General features: G+C 45.2%; 2 protein-coding genes across 2 annotated transcripts in view; one reads left to right on the top strand and one right to left on the bottom strand.

Moving 5' to 3' along the window:
• bop1 (BOP1 ribosomal biogenesis factor) overlaps positions 1–21,870 on the bottom strand; it is a 170,293-nt gene that overhangs the window by 78,046 nt on the left and 70,377 nt on the right. The window lies entirely within an intron of this gene.
• Positions 1,846–20,767, top strand: scxa (scleraxis bHLH transcription factor a). The gene is made up of 2 exons (XM_078230157.1): positions 1,846–2,628; positions 20,256–20,767. The coding sequence occupies exons 1-2, from the start codon at positions 2,137–2,139 to the stop codon at positions 20,292–20,294; spliced, it is 531 nt and encodes a 176-aa protein (XP_078086283.1). The 5' UTR covers positions 1,846–2,136; the 3' UTR covers positions 20,295–20,767.

Genomic DNA, 21,870 nt, shown 5'->3' with positions numbered 1-21,870 from the left:
GAGGGTGGGATTAGTGTAGATTTAATGTAATTTTTTTCGGTGCAGGCCTGATGGGCCAAAGGGCCTCTTCTGTACTGTATGACTCTATGACTCATCAGAATAGTTACATTAAACCAAGAGTAAAGGGAGCTACAAATACAGCATACAAATTAGGATTGGGGTAGGCCATTCGGCCCCTCAAACCTGTCCATTATTCAATAAGATCAACTTTAGCTGCCCTCTGCAAAGGCCTAGTAAGCCACTCAGAGCAAGGGCAATTTGGGGTGCTGGCCCTACCAACAATGCCCAAATCCAATCAAATAAAAATCTGACTCAATATGGCTTCTACGTGTCCCAACTAATCCCATGCTGAGCAGGAGCAGCAGTCACAATGGATGGAGGTTCCCCAAATCAGTATCTCAAATCCCATTTTTACAATGACATTTTATATTACTCCATGACAATTTAAGAGTGTACATGTGAGAAAGACAGGCAGGCAGAGGGGGAAAGAGAGAGAGAGAGAAAGACAAGAAAGATGGAGAAAGAGAGGGGGAGAGAGTAGGCGAGTGAGCGAGCAAGCAGACTTAGCATCACACTGAATAGATTGGAAATGATGGAAAAACTTCACAGCAAGTGACATCAAAGCCAGTGATATATTGGTGAACACTGTTTGCATTTAACCTGCTCAGTACTTTAATCCTGCCATTGTATACAATGAACAGGGCACCAAGATGATCCCCATGGCAAATGGCAGACACGAGTGAGTTAAGGTCAGGAACATAAGTGTCTTATGAAGGATGCGGGAGTAGGATTAGACTGGGTGGGATATTCAAGGGTGCGGAGAGTGAGGGGGAGAGTGGGATTAGACTGGGTGGGATATTAAAAGGGTGGGGAGAGTGAGGGGGAGAGTGGGATTAGACTGGGTGGGATATTAAAGGCTGTGGGGAGTGAGGGGGAGAGTGGGATTAGACTGGGTGGGATATTAAAGGGTACAGGGAGTGAGGGGGAGAGTGGGATTAGACTGGGTGGGATATTAAAGGGTACAGGGAGTGAGGGGGAGAGTGGGATTAGACTGGGTGGGATATTAAAGGGTACAGGGAGTGAGGGGGAGAGTGGGATTAGACTGGGTGAGATATTAAAGGATGGGGAGAGTGAGGGGGAGAGTGGGATTAGACTGGGTGAGATATTAAAGGGTGGGGAGAGTGAGGGGGAGAGTGGGATTAGACTGGGTGGGATATTAAAGGGTGGGGAGAGTGAGGGGGAGAGTGGGATTAGACCGGTAGGATATTAAAGGGTGTGGGGAGTGAGGAGGAGATTGGGATTAGACTGGGTTGGAAATTAAAGGGTGCGGAAGTGAGGGGCAGAGTGAGGTTATACTGGGTGGGATATTAAAGGGTGCAAGGAGTGAGGGGGAGAGTGGGATTAGACTGGGTGGGGTATTAAAAGGAACAGAGATTGGGAAGAGTAACATTAGGGTGGATGCATTGAAGAATATTGCGAGTGAGCAAGAAGTTGGGATTAGACTGAACAAAAAAAGCACCAGTGTAAATGTTAGTCTGCATGGTACTATGGTTTTAAATTCTTTGATTAAATGTATGTTTTTAAAACCACTAACTAACGTTTTTACAGGGGAAAATTGATCTGAAGCAAATTTGCTGGCTGTGATCTGTCCGAGAGAGATGCTGTTTTATCACATCCCCAACAGAGTCTGTGATTACAGATGCATGTGAAATGCCCCAGGGCTGAGGGAAGCCCTGGGAAAGGGTTAAAACAAAAAGAGAAGTATTTCAGAGATCTCACTAGAACGCCCTCCAACTGGGTCCCGCCTCCTGCTTATAAAAACCTGATCTCAGCAAAGCCTGAAACACTTGGAGAGAGGCAGAGAAAGATAGAGAGAGGAGAGAGAGAGGAGAGAGAAAGAGAGAAAGGAAAGGTCAGAGGCAGAGAGAGGCAGTGACAAAACAAAGTGCAAGACAGAGATCAGAGGGGAAGAACACTTATCTTGGTGGGGAAAGGAAGAGGAGAACCTGAGTGACCTCAGTATGAATTGCTGAAACTTATTTGATTGAATCTCGTCCTCTTTCGAGGGGAAATAAAAATCAAAAGGGAAACGCGAAGGGAGACGCGCTGGGTGAACTAATTCCCGACCGTGCACAAATGTCTTTTGCCATGCTAAGATCTGTCCCTAGTCGCTGCCTCTACCCGGAGATCAGCATGCTGTCAGAAGGAGATGAAGAACTCGACAGTGAGAGCTCAGGTTCGGAGACATCCTTCAGTCTTGGACCTTATGGTGGTGGAGGAGGAAAGAGGAAGAGGAAAGCCAGGGTACCAGGAGTCATTAGACAGAGACAAGCCGCAAATGCCAGGGAGAGAGACAGGACCAACAGCGTCAACACGGCATTCACAGCCCTCCGGACCCTGATTCCCACCGAGCCTGCCGACAGGAAACTGTCCAAAATAGAGACCCTGCGCTTGGCTTCCAGTTACATCTCGCACCTGGATAACGTGTTGCTGCTGGGAGAGGCTGGGGATGGACAACCCTGTCACACTAGCACGTCCACCTACTACCCTGGTAGCAGGGTCACCGAGACAGACAGCAACCAGCCCAAACAGATCTGCACCTTCTGTCTGAGCAACCAGAGGAGAATGGTAGGTAGTAACTTTCCTAACACTCATGTTCCCACTCACCTGAAGAAGGGGCTTAGAGCTCCGAAAGCTTGTGTGGCTTTTGCTACCAAATAAACCTGTTGGACTTTAACCTGGTGTTGTTAAACTTCTTACTGTGTGAAAGCTGACAGCTGTGGTCTAGCCCACGGCCAGGTATCTTTCATTTGGGTAGCATTGGGCACAGACAATATGTGAGGCAACTTTTAGATCAACAGGCCAAAGCTGTATTTATTTTTCCAAGTACGTAACATCCTCAATCCACTGTCAAATGAAGAGTCAATGTCTATAATGAGGGCATTTCAAAATAACCACAGCCACAAAACTTCAAGTTGTCACTCAATCAAATCTCTGAGTAACCTAATGAAGTTTAACCATCTTCACTCTGCTGCAAATTATTTAAATCACACCTTAACCTACACAATAAATGCTTATGAAATGGTCAAACCAACTACGGATGCCCCCAGTTCTTTTTCAAATTGTTCTAGATTTCCCAATTCTCTTACAGTTTAGCACGAAGCACAAGAATTTAATTCCTGTTAAAGTTATTGTGCAAACTGTGATTTATAGTAACATACACTGCTGAGTCAAGCAATTCATTATGTGAAGTACTTCAATGCAACGTTACACTAACTAAAACCAGTGGAAGTATTAATATCTACTCCTTTCAACCCACCTGCTGGCCCACAGCTTAGAAAGACTCAAAACTAACAGATGATATGACTAATTTGCGAAAGAAAGTTATTAAAAAATATTAAGATGGCTTTCTTTAATTTTGAATTGATTGGTGATATTAAGTCATTAATGGTGATATTAATTGGTGATATTAATGCATTCCTCAAAAATGCTTCAGTCTTCTCTTCAACTAGTTTCAGATAAGCAGCGAAATCTTACAGCAATTCCTCACGGTTGATGCAAAATGTCATCGGGCTTGTGCGCCCATCAAACCGTAGGAAAATTTCGAGCCATACAATGCGCAATACCAGATACCACGTGAGCACTTAACACTCAGCATGAATGCACCACATCAGCAAACAGGGGCAGCCATCACTGTTCACCCATCCTCAAACACATCACTGCAAGCCACCGCCATCTTAAACTCAGCAAGACAAAACACCCTTCCCTCGGCTCAGTGTTGCGCCCTTACAATTGCCACTTTTTGTTGAACCAAGGATGGCCGTCGGCTTCAGGTAGATGTACAGTGTCCCAAAGCACTACTCAAAGGAGAACAGGGATTTGCCCTGGTGTCCTCGCTAAAATTTATCCCTTAAGCAACATCAAACACACTAACTGGTCAGTTGTCTTATTTACTATCTGCAGGGTCTTGCTGTGCCCATTTGGCCGATATATTTGCCTACAAGACAATAATGAGTGCACTTCTAAAGTAATGAATAGGTTGCGAGGTGCTTAGGGGTTCCCTGTGGATGGGAAAGGAGTGTTGAAATGCATGTTGCCCTCAATGAATCTCTCAATTATTTGGAAGATTATTACTCAATTAAAATTAGAGATGGATTTGCATTCAAACGCTGTTTAAACCAGATGAGAACTTGGGCTTCACCATGAAGGGGAATTTTACTTGCCACCCTTCCTACAGAGATAAACGGATGCGCAAAAGGTTGCCAACAAGAAATATGGTGAATTGAATCCCCGGGCTTGAGGAAGACAGGTGGTAACTGTCTGTCTAAACAATTCTCCAAACACAGAGCGAACAAACCCCTCTGTAGTGCTGGTCGAGGCCTGTTTAATGGTCAAGTCTTCTATACAAATGATCCACCAGGTCTCTCTCTCCCAGTGTCACATGTTGTGAGACTTCTTACTGTGCCCACCCCAGTCCAACGCCGGCATCTCCACATCACATCCAGAATAATCAAGGACCCCATGCACCCCGGACATACTCTCTTCCATCTTCTTCTAGAGGGGGAAAGGATACAAAAGTCTGAGGTCACGTACCAACCGACTCAACAGCTTCTTCCCTGCTGCCATCAGACTTCTGAATGGTCCTATCACACATTAAGCTGAAGACCCCATCAATAACTAACACTACATTCTACACCCTCTCCTTCCCTTCTCCCCTTTGTAGTCTATGAACGGTATGCTTTGTCTGTATAGCACACAAGAAACAATAAAAATCATAGAAATCATAGAAACCCTACAGTACAGAAAGAGGCCATTCGGCCCATCGAGTCTGCACCGACCACAATCCCACCCAGGCCCTACCCCCATATCCCTACACATTTACCCGCTAATCCCAATAACCTACGCATCTCAGGACACTAAGGGGCAATTTTACCATGGCCAGTCAACCTAACCCGCACATCTTTGGACTGTGGGAGGAAACCGGAGCACCCGGAGGAAACCCACGCAGGCATGAGGAGAATGTGCAAACTCCACACAGACAGTGACCCAAGCCGGGAATCGAACCCAGGTCCCTGGAGCTGTGAAGCAGCAGTGCTAACCACTGTGCTACCGTGCCGCCCAAATCTGATACTTTTCACTGTATCCCAATGCATGTAATAATAATAAATCAATTCAATTCAGAAGCCATCAATTAGGTGTCAATAGATGAACAGTGGAAGAGAGCTGTGCTAGCTCACACAATGGGAAATATTAAACTGGCTTTTATGGGACAGATATTCCAATTTTGCATTGCACATCAATATGCTTGCAGGGTGCTAATAACAAGATAAGGAAGCGGACTCTGTATTGCAGAGAGATTGAAGCCGTGCGCTGAATTTGATAAACATCTCTGGAAGTAATGATTTGCAATGCACGGCCTGTAAGCAGATTCTATAATAACTTTCCAAAGGGAACGGGATAAATGCGGAAAAATCACAGGGATGTGTTAGAAGGGCCAGAGTGCGACAAACTCAATCGCACTTTCAAAGTGTCGGCAGATGCATGATAGGTGGATGGTCTCCTTCTGTGCTGAAGGAATCCATGATTCATTCTATGGATTCTAGACAATGCTGATTGCTACCCACTGGGACGGTGCAGCAAGATCACTTACGCGATTCGGATTCACTCTCACTTCCCACTCACTCGCCCACTGTCTGAAAACCAAAATCCCAAAAGTATGGATCCGACTCAAGGCCACGAGTTGCATCAGAGCTCCTGGAATGAATCAGGATGTGATAGGAAAGGACATGCAAGGTGAGATCGCCCTGTAATACATGGTACATTTACACAGACTCGTTCAAATAAAAAGTCCCAAGGGAATTCACCAAGGTAATCAGGCTAAATCACACAGAGACAAAGAGGTAGATATCAGAAAGGGTGACTAAGAAGTGGGGGTTTTAACATGAGTTTGAAAAGGAGGAACAGGAGACAGGTTTGTAGAATGCACAGGGGATGGGAATTTAATGACAGAACTATAGTGAGGACTTGACGGCTAAAAAGATCATCAGTGATGGGGCAAAGGGAGAAATCATGTACTAAAGGACGATTTTTTGGGTGGTTCTAGAGTTCAAAGATGTTTACACAGATTGCCATTTCCAAACTCAGTTTTGGGAGCGGAGAGGATTGTTAGTTCTTACTGTGGATGAGAGCAAGTTATGGTGCATCATTGCCCCTTTAAAATGTAATGGGTTAGGTGTGATTTATATTTAATACGACCCGCCCTACCTCTGAACTAAACCCAGCAACAACACTGTTTATTAATTGAAGAAATTAGTGTCATTACTCATCACACAGTGGAGGACAAATTATGAAGCAAGCTTTGGGATTTAGTTTGCGTCCAAACAAACAGCAAGGCTTTATTATTCACCCAGCCACACTACTACCAGAAAGCAACTAATCATTAGATCAAAAGTGACTGGTTATGGTCTCAATTCAGCCACACATTATGAAGCACGTACTGACATAGCTGCTATGTCTTGACTGTCTCCGCCACCAGCCTCAACATCACCTGATAAACAAACAATTAATACGTCCTACACCATTTCCCCAAATCAGACCTTCCATGGTGATGACTCCTGTTAATCAATTTTATTCTTCTTTAAGCGTTCCAGCCCAAAGACTCATCGAAAACAAGAGAGCTTGTCGACAGGTGACCAAAATATCTGAATAAGTTTTGATTTTGTCATGCTGTTTATACTTCAGTAATTGGAAGTGTACAGAATCATAGAATTGTTAACCATAGGAGGCCATTCAGCCCATCATGTCTGCACCAGCTCTCCGAGTGAGCAACTCGCTTAGTGCCACTCTCTTGCCTTCTCCCCATAACCCTGCACATTCTTCCTTTTCAGATAACGGTCTAATTCCCTTTTGAATGTCTCGATTGAAGCTGCCTCTTGGGCAGTGCATTCCAGACCTTAACCACTCACTGTGTAAAAATGTCCTTTCTCTTATTTTTTCTTCCTTTGCTAATGATGGATTGAGTTATAAGGAGAGGCTGAATAGACTGGGACTTTTTTCTCTGGAGCGTAGGAGGCTGAGGGGTGACCTTATAGAGGTCTATAAAATAATGAGGGGCATAAACAAGGTAGATAGTCAATATCTTTTCCCAAAGGTAGGGGAGTCTAAAACTAGAGGGCATAGGTTTAAGGTGAGAGATACAAAAGTGTCCAGAGGGGCAATATTTTCACACAGAGGGTGGTGAGTGTCTGGAACAAGCTGCCAGAGGTAGTAGTAGAGGCGGGTACAATTTTATCTTTTAAATAGTTACATGGGTACGATGGGTATAGAGGGATATGGGCAATTGGGATTAGCTTAGGGGTTTAAATAAAAAAGGGCGGCATGGACAGATTGGGCCGAAGGTCCTGTTTCCATGCTGTAAACCTCTATGACTCTATGATGTGAAATCTGTGCCACTTATTCTCCATCCTTTCACCAGTGGGAACAGTCTCTCCCTGTCTACTGTCCAGACCCTTTATTATTTTGAACCTCTGTCCGATCCCCTCTCAGCCTCCTCTTCTCCAAGGAGGACAGAGCCAACTTCACCAATCTATCGAAATGTCTCAAATTCCTCATCCCAGGGACCATTCAAGAATTTTTCTGGAACTCTCTCCAATGCCTTCACGTCCTTCCACAAGCACGACGCTCAGAACTGCACCACATTACTACAGCTGAGGCTGAAGCAGTCTTATACAAGTTCAACATAACCTCCCTGCCCTATGCCCCTACTGATAAAGCCCACGATACTGTATCCTTTATTAACTGCGCTTTCAACTTGCCCTGCCACCTTCAATTACTTATACACAAGCACCAGCTCCCTCTGCTCCTGCACCCACTTTGGAATTGTACCCTTTCTTTTTATTGTTGTTTCATGTTCTTCCGACCAAAATGAGAACTTCTTCATTCACGTGAGGCAGGAGAGAGGAATCCGCATCACTCAAAATAAAGCAGCTCTTCTTTGCAGTCACTTTCAATATTACTGAAGAGTAACTTGTTCCTTATAATCAATCTCAAACTCCCAGCAACCCAAATGCTCCCAGCAGTCATGTCCAGAATCTTTTATCCCACTAGTCAATCAGAATGGTTCATAGAAGACGACCACTCGGCCCACTGCGTGCAAGAGTTTAGTTTCACTCCCCACCTTTTTCGAGTAACCTCAATTTTTTGAAAGTCATGATTGAATCTGCCTTCACCACACTCTCAGACTGTGCATTCCATTTCCTAACCACTCGCTGTGTACGGTAATTGTGGGTCATGGCACCTTTGGTTCTTTTGTCATCTTAAATCATTGTCCCCTGGTTCTACATAAGAACATAAGAAATAGGAGCAGGAGTAGGCCATCTAGCCCCTCGAGCCTGCCCCGCCATTCAATAAGATCATGGCTGATCTGACGTGGATCAGTACCACTTACCCGCCTGATCCCCATAACCCTTAATTCCCTTACCGATCAGGAATCCATCCATCCGCGCTTTAAACATATTCAGCGAGGTAGCCTCCACCACCTCAGTGGGCAGAGAATTCCAGAGATTCACCACCCTCTGGGAGAAGAAGTTCCTCCTCAACTCTGTCTTAAACCGACCCCCCTTTATTTTGAGGCTGTGTCCTCTAGTTTTAACTTCCTTACTAAGTGGAAAGAATCTCTCCGCCTCCACCCTATCCAGCCCCCGCATTATCTTATAAGTCTCCATAAGATCCCCCCTCATCCTTCTAAACTCCAACGAGTACAAACCCAATCTCCTCAGCCTCTCCTCATAATCCAAACCCCTCATCTCCGGTATCAACCTGGTGAACCTTCTCTGCACTCCCTCCAACGCCAATATATCCTTCCTCATATAAGGGGACCAATACTGCACACAGTATTCCAGCTGCGGCCTCACCAATGCCCTGTACAGGTGCATCAAGACATCCCTGCTTTTATATTCTATCCCCCTCGCGATATAGGCCAACATCCCATTTGCCTTCTTGATCACCTGTTGTACCTGCAGACTGGGCTTTTGTGTCTCATGCACAAGGACCCCCAGGTCCCTTTGCACGGTAGCATGTTTTAATTTGTTTCCATTGAGATAGTAATCCCATTTGTTATTATTTCCTCCAAAGTGTATAACCTCGCATTTATCAACGTTATACTCCATCTGCCAGATCCTCGCCCACTCACTCAGCCTGTCCAAATCTCTCTGCAGATCTTCTCCGTCCTCCACACGATTCACTTTTCCACTTATCTTTGTGTCGTCTGCAAACTTCGTTACCCTACACTCCGTCCCCTCCTCCAGATCATCTATATAAATGGTAAATAGTTGCGGCCCGAGTACCGATCCCTGCGGCACACCACTAGTTACCTTCCTCCAACCGGAAAAACACCCATTTATTCCGACTCTTTGCTTCCTGTTGGATAGCCAGTCCCCAATCCACTTTAACACACTACCCCCAACTCCGTGTGCCCTAATCTTCTTCAGCAGCCTTTTATGGGGCACCTTATCAAACGCCTTTTGGAAATCCAAAAACACCGCATCCACCGGTTCTCCTCCATCAACCGCCCTCGTCACATCTTCATTAAAAATCCAACATGTTCGTCAAGCACGACTTTCCCCTCATGAATCCATGCTGCGTCTGATTGATCGAACCATTTCTATCCAGATGCCCTGCTATCTCCTCTTTAATAATGGATTCCAGCATTTTCCCTACTACAGACGTTAAGCAGACCGGCCTGTAGTTACCCGCCTTTTGTCTCCTTCCTTTTTTAAACAGCGGCGTAACATTAGCCGTTTTCCAATCAACCGGCACTACCCCAGAATGCAACGAGTTTTGATAAATAATCACTAACGCATCCACTATTACCTCTGACATTTCTTTCAATACCCTGGGATGCATTCCATCCAGACCCGGGGACTTGTCCACCTTCAGTCCCATTAGTCTACCCAGCACTGCCTCTCTGATAACATTAATTGTATCAAGTATTTCTCCTGCTGCCAACCCTCTATCGTTAATATTTGGCAAACTATTTGTGTCCTCCACCGTGAAGACCGACACAAAAAACTTATTTAAAGACTCAGCCATATCCTTATTTCCCACTATTAACTCCCCCCTCTCGTCCTCCAAGGGTCCAACATTCACTCTAGCCACTCTATTCCTTTTTATATATTTATAAAAACTTTTACTATCATTTTTTATATTAATTGCTAGCCTAGCTTCATAGTCTATCCTTCCTTTCTTTATCGCTTTCTTAGTCTCTCTTTGTTGTTTCTTAAATTTTTCCCAATCACTTGTTTCTCCACTATTTTTGGCCACTCTGTACGCAGCTGTTTTTATTTTAATACTCTCCTTTATTTCCTTCGTTATCCACGGCTGGTTCTCCCTTTTCTTACAATCCTTGTTTTTTGCTGGAATATATTTTTGCTGAGAACTGAAAAGGATCTCAATTCCTTCGAGAGAAATTGTTCCAATTCCCCGATCTAATCTGCAAAAATGCTCCTCGTGTTTGCAACACCACTATCAAAATTCCATTCAACCTTCTCTGCTCAAAGGAGAACAACCCAGCCTCTTCACTCTATTCTCAGTATTGAAGTCCCTTCATCCCGAGAGTTCGCACAAACCTTTTCTGCATTCTAACCACTTCACATCTTTCCAAAAGTGCGACGCCCACAGGGCACACCACTCCAAGTGAGGCCAAACCAGAGTTTTATACAAGTTCATCATAACTTCATTACTGTTATACTCTGTGCTTCAACCTGCATTGTAAGAAGTCTCACAACACCAGGTTAAAGTCCAACATGTTTATTTGGAATCATGAGCTTTCAGAGCACTGCTCCTTCATCAGGTGAGTGGACAAAGCTCACAATTCCAAATAAACCTGTTGGACTGTAACCTGGTGTTGTGAGACTTCTTAATGTGCCCACCATAGTCCAACGCCAGCATCTCCACATCATGGCTATCTATATTGCTCAGGATACCGTATGCCTTATTAACCACATTCTCAATCTGTCCTGTCACTTTCAACGATTTGTGGCCACATCTTTCTGCTCCTGCAATTCTTTCAGAATTGTCCCCTACCGTGCTGCCACTGTTCCTTTTATTCCACTGGCTTCAATTTTGCTCAGTATGAAGTCTCACAACACTAGGTTAAAGTCCAACAGGTTTATTTGGTAGCAAAAGCCACTAGCTTTCGAAGCGCTTGCTGCTCCTTCGTTAGGTAAGTGGGAGTTCTGTTCACAAACAGGGCACATAAAGACACAAACTCAATTTACAAAATAATGGTTGGATAAATGTGAAGCCAAGGGAGATACAAGACCTGGAGGAAAGGACAGTATTATTAATTTTGGACTGGTCTAGACAATAGCCAACAATCGGCACAATAGGCCAAATGGCCGCCTCCTCTCCTGTCCCATAAACGGGTGGATTCTGAGACCATTTCTCAAACTGAAAACAGGGCAGACACAATGCTGTTAAAGACGACACTGTGGTGACGGAGTCCATTGTTATTACTTCAATCCGCTGTTACTGTTCGCAGGTTTTAAAAGGAGGTGCACTTTTAGACAATGTTTGCACAGAGATGGACACAGGAAAGATCAGGCTGCTGAGGAATAACTGGAATCCATTTCCAAGATCATGTATTCTCTTGTAGATGCTGGAGCCACTCAGGGTTTTAGCAGGAGGGTTCAAATTCCTCCCCATCTATTTGGATGATTCTGAAAGGTGAAAACAACCAGACCATTCCGAAGAAGAATCATACTGGACGGGAAACATTCACTCACTTTCTCTCTCCACAGACACAGCCAGACCTGCTGAGATTTTCCAGCATTTTTTATTTCTGACCATGTTGATTGAAATAAGCCAAGTAGCAAAGAGAAAATTGGACTCCAAAATGACACAGGGAGGCAAGGAGTATTTACCTCCAGTTGTCAGGACAGGGAAAGCCCAGACAGAAACAGTGGCAGGCGCCGAATCCACAAGCACTTTTCAAAATGAAAGTGGTTAAATATTCAAAAAGGATTAATTTAAAGAAGGGACAGGTGTGAAGAGCTCTTCCTTCAGAGAGTCAGCACAGGCACAATCAGCTGAATCCTTTCATTGTAAAGTTCATTGCAGTCCCGCAGCTTCCAATCATAGCTCAAGCTTTGGATTGTGGGTGGCACAAGGCTTGACCTGGCAAACCCTTGGGTATTTAATGGACAATTATACACACACACACACACCTTGGAATGCAATGCACTGTGTGCTATGTAACGCAGTAACACATCATGGTCATACACCATGTCTCTTATCCACCTTCAGCAGCATCCTCCTCTCCTACATCTCGGTGCCGTGATGGGGAATAATGCGAGAGAGCCCAGAAACACCCCATGCCCTTCCACTCTGAACAGTTTCAAACTGAACCTTGATTAATCCCACCTTCAGCTTCAGGCAATAACCATCCCTAGTTCGCATCTCATATGGTTCATGCGGTGATGTGATTAACTGGGAGATCAACTGCTTTTCACAATACTCTCTCCTGGATAATGTTGACTAACCAGAAGCAAGGTGACAATGGCTTGATTTAATACAAACAACTTTAAAATATTCACTCCAGGCTTAGAACCGAGAGCAGAGCAGAAGTAAGATGCAAGATACAAAATTACAATAATTAGTGGCTGCAGACCTTGGGCCTACTCTGGTGAAGGTGAGGATGATATACCAGCTTGTTGAAGACTTACTCACTCTGCTCCCTTTCTCCCAGTTCGAGCCTAGGTGGCAAGAATACAGTAACATATGGGTGGCACAGTCATTAGCACTGCTGCCTCACAGCGCCAGGGACCTGGGTTCGATTCCCAGCTTGGGTCACTGTCTGTGTGGAGTTTTTGCATGTTCTCCCTGTGCGGGTTTCCTCCGGGTGCTCCGGTTTCCTCCCACAGTCTGAAAGACGTGCTGGTTAGGGTGCATTGACCCAAACAGGCACCAGAGTGTGGCGACTAGGGGAATTTCACAGTAACTTTATTGCAGTTTTAATGTAAGCCTTACTTGAGACTAATAAATAAAATTTACTTTTACTTTACTTTATATTTCAAATTGGAAATGAAGGGTAAATTAAATTAACTCCCTTCTTTCCTATGAGATCTATACATAACATGTATAAAATATAGCACAGGAATACCTTCAACTGCAAGAATTTCCCCACAGACTCTCTTTTTCCTGTTCTGCTACCTGCATTGGCACTGTTAGATGGGGGTTTCAGGAAAGATCTATTTTTCTTCAATCTACAGAGCCTCCCTGCTTCACTTTTACATTCTTTCGTGTTGTGACACCTGTGTTGAGGAACGGCCAAAACACCCTTAGCCTTGGAACCTTTGTAGGCTGCTTTGCTCTTGCCTTTAACAGGAGCAGCAAATTCACAATGGTGATAAACATCCGATAGGGGAAAGCTTTAGGTGCGATCCTCTGAAGAGCGTTACTTACTGACTGAATTGCTACGCATTTTCAGTAATTCTAGTGTGTTCCCTCCCAGCAGACGGCAGATTCTCCTCAGTGAGACAGGGTGCAATGGTTTTTGAAGCAGACTATGAATCAAACTGAAAGTGGCAGCTTGAGAATTTACAATTGTTTTTTTAAATCTAGAAATGAAATGCCAGTCTCAGTTACAGTCACCAATCTGCTGGATTGTCGTAAAAATCCAACGGGTTCACCAAGGTCTTTCAGAGGAGGAACCAATTGTCCTTGCGCAATCTGGGCTTGCACATGACGCTCAACCCACACCAATATGGTTAACTCTTGAAGAAGAGCAGAAAGTGCTGGAAATACCCAGCATGTCAGGCATCATCTGCAGAGAGAAAAAGAAGGGATAATGTTTCAAGTCAATGATCCTTCGTTCTAATGAAGGGTCAGTATCTAGAAATGTTAACTCCGTTTCTCTGCTGCCTGGCCTGACCTGCCAACTGTGATGTGGAGATGCCGGCGTTGGATTGGGGTAAACACAGTAAGAAGTCTCACAACACCAGGTTAAAGTCCAACAGGTTTATTTGGTAGCAAAAGCCACTAGTTTTCGGAGCGCTTGCTGCCCCTTCGTTAACCTGGTGTTGTGAGACTTCTTACTCTGCCAACTATTTCCAGCATTTGCTGTTTTTTTTATATTTCAGAGTTCCAGCATCTGCAGTATTTTGCTTTTGTGCTGTGGTGAACTCAACTTCCCTTAGCAAGTCACTCAGCTGCACCAAGCCCCTATAAAAATGAACATGACCGTCGCCATACGGACTGCAGTGAATCACGAGCCTTAGCTGAGCTGTGATGGATCGATCGATAGCATCCTTGCATATATACAGAAATCATAAGACCGTAAGATGTCGGAGCAGAAGTAGGCTATTCAGCCCATCGAGTCTGATCCACTATTCAATGAGATCATGACTGATCTGATAATCTCCTCAACTCCACTTTCTCACCTTATCCCCACAGCCCTCGAGTCGCTTACTGATTAAAAATTAAATCATGTGCAGTACACCTACTATAGGCGAATATACTATAAACAGATAAAAAAGCATTTCACCCTGGTATCTTCTCTCCTTCTTCCCGCACCTGGTTGATGTTCAACGTCGAGGCGTCCCTACATGATGGGTAGGGTTTCCTTCAGTGTTCAAAGACCAATCCAGGATTTTATAACAAACAGTTTCAGATGTGTGTTAATGATTCAATGCAAGACATCCAAAAAATTGTGGTGAATCTTACAAGTATTATATTGAGGTTTCTTATTGGGAGATTATTGTATCAAGTGATCCTCCACCAAATTGAAAAAGGTTGCATTAGTGCCAAAAGGCTTGAGAATTCGGAAGAGGGATTGAGAAGCAAAGTGAGTTAAATTACAGGACAGTGTGATGCGCAACCAAGAGCAATGGCAAGATATGCAGGTTAGGTAGATTGGCCATGATCAATGCATGGGGTTACAGGGGTGGGTAGAGGAGTGCACCTAGATAGTGTGCTTTTTCAGGGGCTGGTGCAGACTCAATGCACCAAATGGCTTCCTTCTGCACTGTAGGGGTTTTATGGATGAAGAAGAGCAAGAACAAGTGAGGGAACAAGTGAGGGCACAAGTGGCACAGTGGTCTTCATTCTTGCACATACAAACAACATACACTTGAACGGAATCTACCCATGTTTGTAAATCGAGAAGAGAAAGAAATCTACTTCACATTGTGTATTTGAAATGAGCTGAAGACCGCCCTCCATCGTCTCCCTCACCTGTTGCCATCCTCAACTCAGTTCCTCCTTACATGCTATGTACTATATACCACTATGGAAACACTGAGCAGCATCTATCCCAGCACACACCCCCCCCCCCCCCCCGCCCAACTGAGAGACAAGGTCAGCGACTTGCAACAAGAAAATCACTAAAATAACATTTTTGGTGATAAATTATAAACAGAATATCATTGGAGGCAGATTCTGTCTGTGCTGCTTACAGAAGTAGGTGTGCCACCCTGTGGGGTTGGTTAGCTCAGTTGGCTGGACAACTGGCTTCTGATGCAGAGCGACGCCAACAGCGTGGGTTCAATTCCCGTACTGAATGAGGTTATTCATGAAGGCCCCGCCTTCTTAACCTTGCACCTCACCTGAGGTGTGGTGACCCTCCGGTTAAATCGCCACCAGTCAGCTCTCCCTCTCAAAGCCTATGGTCATCTGGGACTAAAGCAACTTTACAGTTTCCACCCCCCCCCCCCCCCCCAGTTCATGGCCTCTGTAAAACTCAGACAAAAGAGACACAAAGACAGGTAGGAGCAGCACAAAGGCTTCACTGAGACACGTGAGATAAAGCTGGCATACACTCAAGTGGAACAGACAGAAAATCACGGCATACTTTTAAAAAACTTATAACCATGGTGAATTTTAATCAGAAGTTAAAGTACACTTAACAGGCAGGCTGCCAGGTGTTGAGAGATGGACGCAAGGTGGTTTTCTATAGTGAAGTTGCTTGGGTGAGGAAACCAAAGAAGTGAATTCTATGCATTGCGTTATACATGGCTGAGGTACATAGGCAAGTCTCAACTTCAGGAGGTGAATTTGCTGGAAAACAGAATTCTCTTCATCACTCCCCCACCACACTCACTACTGAGGCGAGCCCCTCTCGACCACTTGAGCACAATCTAGGCCAACTCCAGCACTGAACCAAGATTGAATGTTGGCATCAACAGAATGTGAACATTGTTGAAAAGAGAGACATGCTGTCAAAGCTTATTGTCTTGCACTCATCAGGACAAACAGAAGAGTGCCAACTATCAAACGATCCCAACAATTTCTACTGCAAGAGAAAGGGGACACCCGCCTGCTTTCTGCAAACAAAAGGAATATGTTCAAGTTGTGAACCTTCTTTGAATTACCTGGGAGTTTTTGATTTATTATTGTCGCATGTATTATCATACAGTGAAAAGTATTGTTTCTTGCGTGCTATACAGACAAAGCATACCGTTCATAGAGAAGGAAACGAGAGAGTGCAGAATGTAGTGTTACAGTCATTCCTAGGGTGTAGAGAAAGATCAACTTAACGCGAGGTAGGTCCATTCAAAGGTCTGACAGCAGCAGGAAAGAAGCTGTTCTTGAGTCGGTTGGTGCGTGACCTCAGACTTTTGTATCTTTTTCCCAAAGGAAGAAGGTGGAAGAGAGAATGTCCGGGCTGCGTGGGGTCCTTGATTATGCTGGCTGCTTTGCCGAGGCAGCGGGAAATATAGACAGAATCAGTGGATGGGAGGCTGGTTTGGGGTGTCTACAGTTCCCCGTTGCTTTTTCCATGGCAACTCCACAGCAAGAGTCAACTTGCCAATCAATCAGTGCCCTTTCCTCCTATAGCATAAATAGTGATCATTTGAAATTTGGCATTCTCACCTTTGTCCTGATGAGTGCAAGAAGAAAAGTTTTGATAACTTCTTTCCAGCAATATTCAAGTATTGGACATGTGCATCTATATTTAGAACGTGGGCAACACTGGCACGGCAGTATTTACTGTGCAGTCCGCTAGCCTCGAAGGTATTAAGAAACGAGCTGGTAGCATGAGACTATTGTCGGTCAGGCTGGGTAGGGACGGCAGAGGTTTATGAACCACTTGAGTTTTCAGCAACAGCTTTCCACAGATTTATTTTGAATATAAACTGGTGCTAGATCATAACTGCCGGATTTATTAAACTCAGTTTCACAATTTGCCGGAGTGGGATATGAACGGTCAGTCTCTGGGCAGGAATGAAGAGATGTAGTCAGAAACAAGCGCATTATTGTGACATGTGATTGTGAATGAGGCTGCGTCTTTTCAGATAAAAGTGCTTCACTTGGACCACCCTGAGCAGTCAGACAAGCGAAGAGAGTTGGTTACCACTGTCACAGTGCAGGATGCTGCCGCTCCACCCCAATCAGTTAACTTCAAACTAGGGCGGCACGGCGGCACAGTGGTTAGCACTGCTGCCTCACAGCGCCAGGGACCTGGGTTCAATTCTAGGCCTTGGGTCACTGTGTGGAGTTTGCACATTCTCCCCGTGTCTGCGTGGGTTTCCTCCGGGTGCTCCGGTTTTCTCTCAGTCCAAAGATGTGCGGCCATGCTAAATTGCCCCATTGTGTCAGGGGATTAGCAGGGTAAACGGGGTTATGGGGATAAGGCCTGGGTGGGATTGTGGTCGGTGCAGACTCGACAGGCCGGTTGGCCTCCTTCTGTTCTGTAGGTATTCTATGATTCTATAACTTACAACGTCCACCACTCCCCCATCAGTTGGCCTCGATCGGTAGCGTGCTTTCTCGGGAGTCAGAAAATTGTGGATTCATGTCCCAGTCGAGGATATAATTCAGTTTGACACTCGCGGTACTGTACCGAGGTAGCGGATTTCAGCCAAGAGATTAAACTCTGTTCCTCCTGATAGCAGGTTTAAAAGATTCTACAGCACTTTTTGAGGAGTCCTTTGGTGTACTGTACAGCACGACTCCCTGAAAACAATTCTGCTAGAAACTGATGTATTGGTCATTTAGCTGCCCGTTTGTGGGCCAATGCTGATGAAACCTGGTTGTCACATTTAACGACATGATAGCAGTCACTGCATTTCCAAAGTAATCAATTGTCCAGCTACTAAAGTGCAATAGACAATTTATTGCCAAATATTAAGATCCCATTCACAATGCCCTGGGGTCTGCTAATGAAGTATTATTTGCAACCTGTGTAACAAAACCTTCCTGTCAAGTTAAACATGAAATAAGAAAGCAGAAAGACTGCTCCTGTTACGGAGGTGTCTATATCATTACCAGGACCTCCCTAGCACATTGCTTTGCACTGCAGAGAATAATAACTGGAGGCTGGAGAATCCTATAAAGAAGGGCAGTGTCAGTTTTAAGAAGTTACTCAAGTGTTGTGTGGGTGCCAGACAAGTGGGCTGTAAATCAGAATCTTCCATAACAATGTCCTGGTGACAGGCTGCCTCAAGAGGAGTCTATTACAACATGCCAGGCACCTGTTATGGATGGGTATTATGGATGGGTGCACCTACAGCACAGGGACTGCAGCAGTTCAAGTTGGTAACGCGCTACCACCTTCTCAAGGGCATCAGGAATAGCCAGCAACGTCCACATCCTAAGAGTGAATGAAAAGAAGTCTGTCCTACTGGTCTCCCCGGGGCGAGAGTGGACCTGGTCCCAGAGATCATTTGATTTCCTCCCACTGGGGGAAAGCCACCAGATTTTGCCTTCCATTGAGCATTGGTGTGCACTGCAGGCCCAGGAACTCAGCATGCAGAGGGTCACCACACAGTAAGGTAGCATACCTGCTAATCAGCACCAAGCTCCAGTCGGATCAGGGGCAGAATTGGGAACCAGTCAGCCTGGAGTACCTAACTTAGCACGACTAAATTAAACCTCAGTAGGAGTGGGGGAGGAATGAAATGAAAGGCTCTTGTTTTTCAATCAGGTTCTCCTGAGTCTCAGCACGAGCGAAAAAAAAGTTTCCAACCCCATTCTTCTAGGCAGCCACAAATCAAACTAACGCATCACACATGTCTGAAAGCTGAAGAGGTGCGATAGGAGTTTTCACTGTGTGGTTTTTTTCACCTCAGCTTCCTGAGCTGTCAAACCTCTCAATCAAGGTGCAGGCGGTGGGGAAAAACATTAAAACCTGGAACAAAGGGCAAGTGGGGAGCTTGGAGGGCTGGGAGTGGGAGAGATAGAGTGCAGCAACCACAGAGTGTAGTGGGGCCAATGCTTCGACTCCAAGCATTGCTCAAATCCAGATGTAGTGACAGCAGCAGCTGCACCTTGTCCCCTGCGGCATGGTGGCACAGTGGTTAGCACTGCTGCCTCACAGCGCCAGGGACCTGGGTTCAATTCCCGGCTTGGGTCACTGTCTGCATGTTCTTCCCATGTCTGCGTGGGTTTCCTCTGGGTGCTCCGCTTTTCTCCCACAGTCCGAAAGAAGTGCTGGTTAGACACATTGGCCATGCTAAATTCTCCCTCAGTGTACCCAAACAGGCGCCGGAATGCTGCGACCAGGGAATTTTCACAGTAACTTCATTGCAGTGTTAATGAAAGCATATTTGTGACTAATAAATAAACTTTAACTTTTGCATGTCGACAGATTCAACTGAACTCAATACACCCACACAAAGCTCACAGGCAAGTCACGTTTGTGGAGACATGATTGCTACACAGGGCAAGGGCGAGTTAGGGAACTGGATTTCAATCCCTAGTCGGGACAAATAATCAAACACAGGGCACCTGACTGGGAGAGGTTCAAGTCACAACCCTCGGGAGAAACTGCTGTTCTCTCCACACAAGGAAGAACCCAGCAGCAGCCTCTCCATCACTTTCACCATTTCAAACCACTGCCAACTAAGCTTCAGAGATAGTCAAAGTCACCAATGCATAGAAATGTAGGAAATAGGAGCAGGAGGGGGCCTTTCGGCCCTTTGAGCCTGCTCCATCATTCATTATGATCACTGCTGATCTTCCAACTCAATAGCCTGATTCTGCCTTCCCCCATATCCTTTGATCCCCTTCACAACCAAAGTTAGACAGATGGCAACCACAGAAAGGGGAGGCTTTTAATGAGTTGCTACAGAGGACTGGGGTTGGGGGGGGAGGGGGTGGGGTAGGGGGGGTTGCAGCAAGCTGATAGATAGAGCTCCAATGACTGGAAGCTGGGGTCAACCCACTCATATACAACACAGCTGAGCAGTGCATGAAGGTACAGTCACACTGGCATCTAAATGAAAACAAACTCAAACCCATCTCCTTTCTTCTCACAGAACAAAGACCGAGACAGAAAGAGCACAATTCGAAGTTAACCAAGATGTCAGCGACCCCGCCCATGGACTTTGCGAGCTGGCGGCAGACTCCGAGGGGGAGCGGCATCAAGACTGCACCCGTCTGGAAGAGAAAGAAAATTAATCGCGAGCGTGTTGAGGACAAAGCTAAAAAATGTGCAGGAGGACAAAAGGTGACGGCAAAACCTCGACACCTGGGCCGTGCTGGACTTGGCGAATCCTCCAGACACTGACAAAGAGTTTTCAGCCTGCTCCTTTGCAGAATGAAGATGCCAGCACACAGCCACACTGGTGACACAGCTGAACTGCTGCTGGAAGCCGGCACCAAGGAGGCCATTCAAAAAAAATGACAAAACTACAAAAAGTGGCTTCAAGCATCAGGAAAAAAGAACTTTCATTACATGATTAACTTCATTAAACGCTGGGGCTGTCGTGTAATAAATATGTAATATAAGAAAATCAATTTTGTACATAAAATAAAAATCTCAACACTCCATGCTTTCTTTCCTGTGGTTTATTTGGGGTGTAATCGTGGTTATGGGGTTGCATTAGAGAGCCAGAGGTCACAAGCTCCAATCCTGATAAATCTGGAATGACTGTGAAATGGTTGTAAAGGTCTCGAGGCCATGGAAGCTGCTGCCTCTACTCCAGCCTTTGGCGGAGTGGGAGGGGAATACCGACTCTGGAATTCCAGAGGTACTCAGTATTTTCAACACACAAAGAATTCTGTTCATTCTTCAGCTGTCAATGCTTCAGGATTCAACCTTCTGAGAGTAATTTACGGCACTGGGAGGTCATTCGGTCCATCTGGTTCATGCCAGCGCTCACTGGAGCAATTAGTCCCACTCCGCTGGTCGATCCTCTTGGTTGCTGCAGGTCCATTTCCCTCAAGTGCCCATCCAATTTCCTTTAAAGATCATTACTTCCCTTCCATCATCCTCGTGGCCAGCAACTTCCAGATCATCACCATTCGCTGCATGAAAATGTTCTTCCTTCTATTCCCCCAGCATGTCTTGTCCAAAATGTTAAATCAATGTCCCCCACAATTGGAACAGTTTTCTTTCTTGCCTATGTCAGCCAAACCCGTTATAATCTCGTACAACTCTTTCAAATCTTCCCTCAATCTCCCTTGCTCCAAGGAGAACAATCACAACTTTTCCATCCTAACTAAACTTGGACGCCATACAGGCGCCATCTCAACTAAATCTAACTCAATCCCTCTGGATAAATCTCCTCTGCACTCCTTCAAGGACCTTAGCATACACCCTGAAGTGTGGTGACCATACGTGGACACAATACTCTAGTTGGGACCTAACCAGAGCTTCGTAAAGGCTCAGCATAACTCCCCTGCTTTAGTATTCAATGCATTTATTTCTGAAACTCAGGATCCCATAAGCTTTGCTAGCCACTCTCTACATTAGAACCATAGAACCATAGAAAATTACAGCTCAGAAACAGGCCTTTTGGCCCTTCTTGTCTGTGCCACCTTCAAAGATTAATGCACATGCATCCCTAGGTCCCTCTATCCCTGCACATGCTTTAGAACTGTGCCACTAAGTCTAGTTCAGAGTTTATTTATTAGTGTCACAAGTAGACT

This window comes from Mustelus asterias, chromosome 2 (assembly GCF_964213995.1).
Source record: "Mustelus asterias chromosome 2, sMusAst1.hap1.1, whole genome shotgun sequence".
Classification (NCBI taxonomy): domain Eukaryota; kingdom Metazoa; phylum Chordata; class Chondrichthyes; order Carcharhiniformes; family Triakidae; genus Mustelus; species Mustelus asterias.
The sequence above is the reverse complement of the archived record's forward strand: the minus strand, read 5'-3'. Positions and strand labels throughout refer to the sequence as shown.

What these genes read in the sequence shown, in the direction of transcription:
- scxa (XM_078230157.1), top strand. Translation starts at nt 2,137, where the DNA reads ATGTCTTTTGCCATGCTAAGATCTGTCCCTAGTCGCTGCCTCTACCCG. An exon ending in TGAGCAACCAGAGGAGAATG is followed by an intron (nt 2,629 to 20,255) that starts GTAGGTAGTAAC and finishes TTCTTCTCACAG; the next exon opens with AACAAAGACCGAGACAGAAA.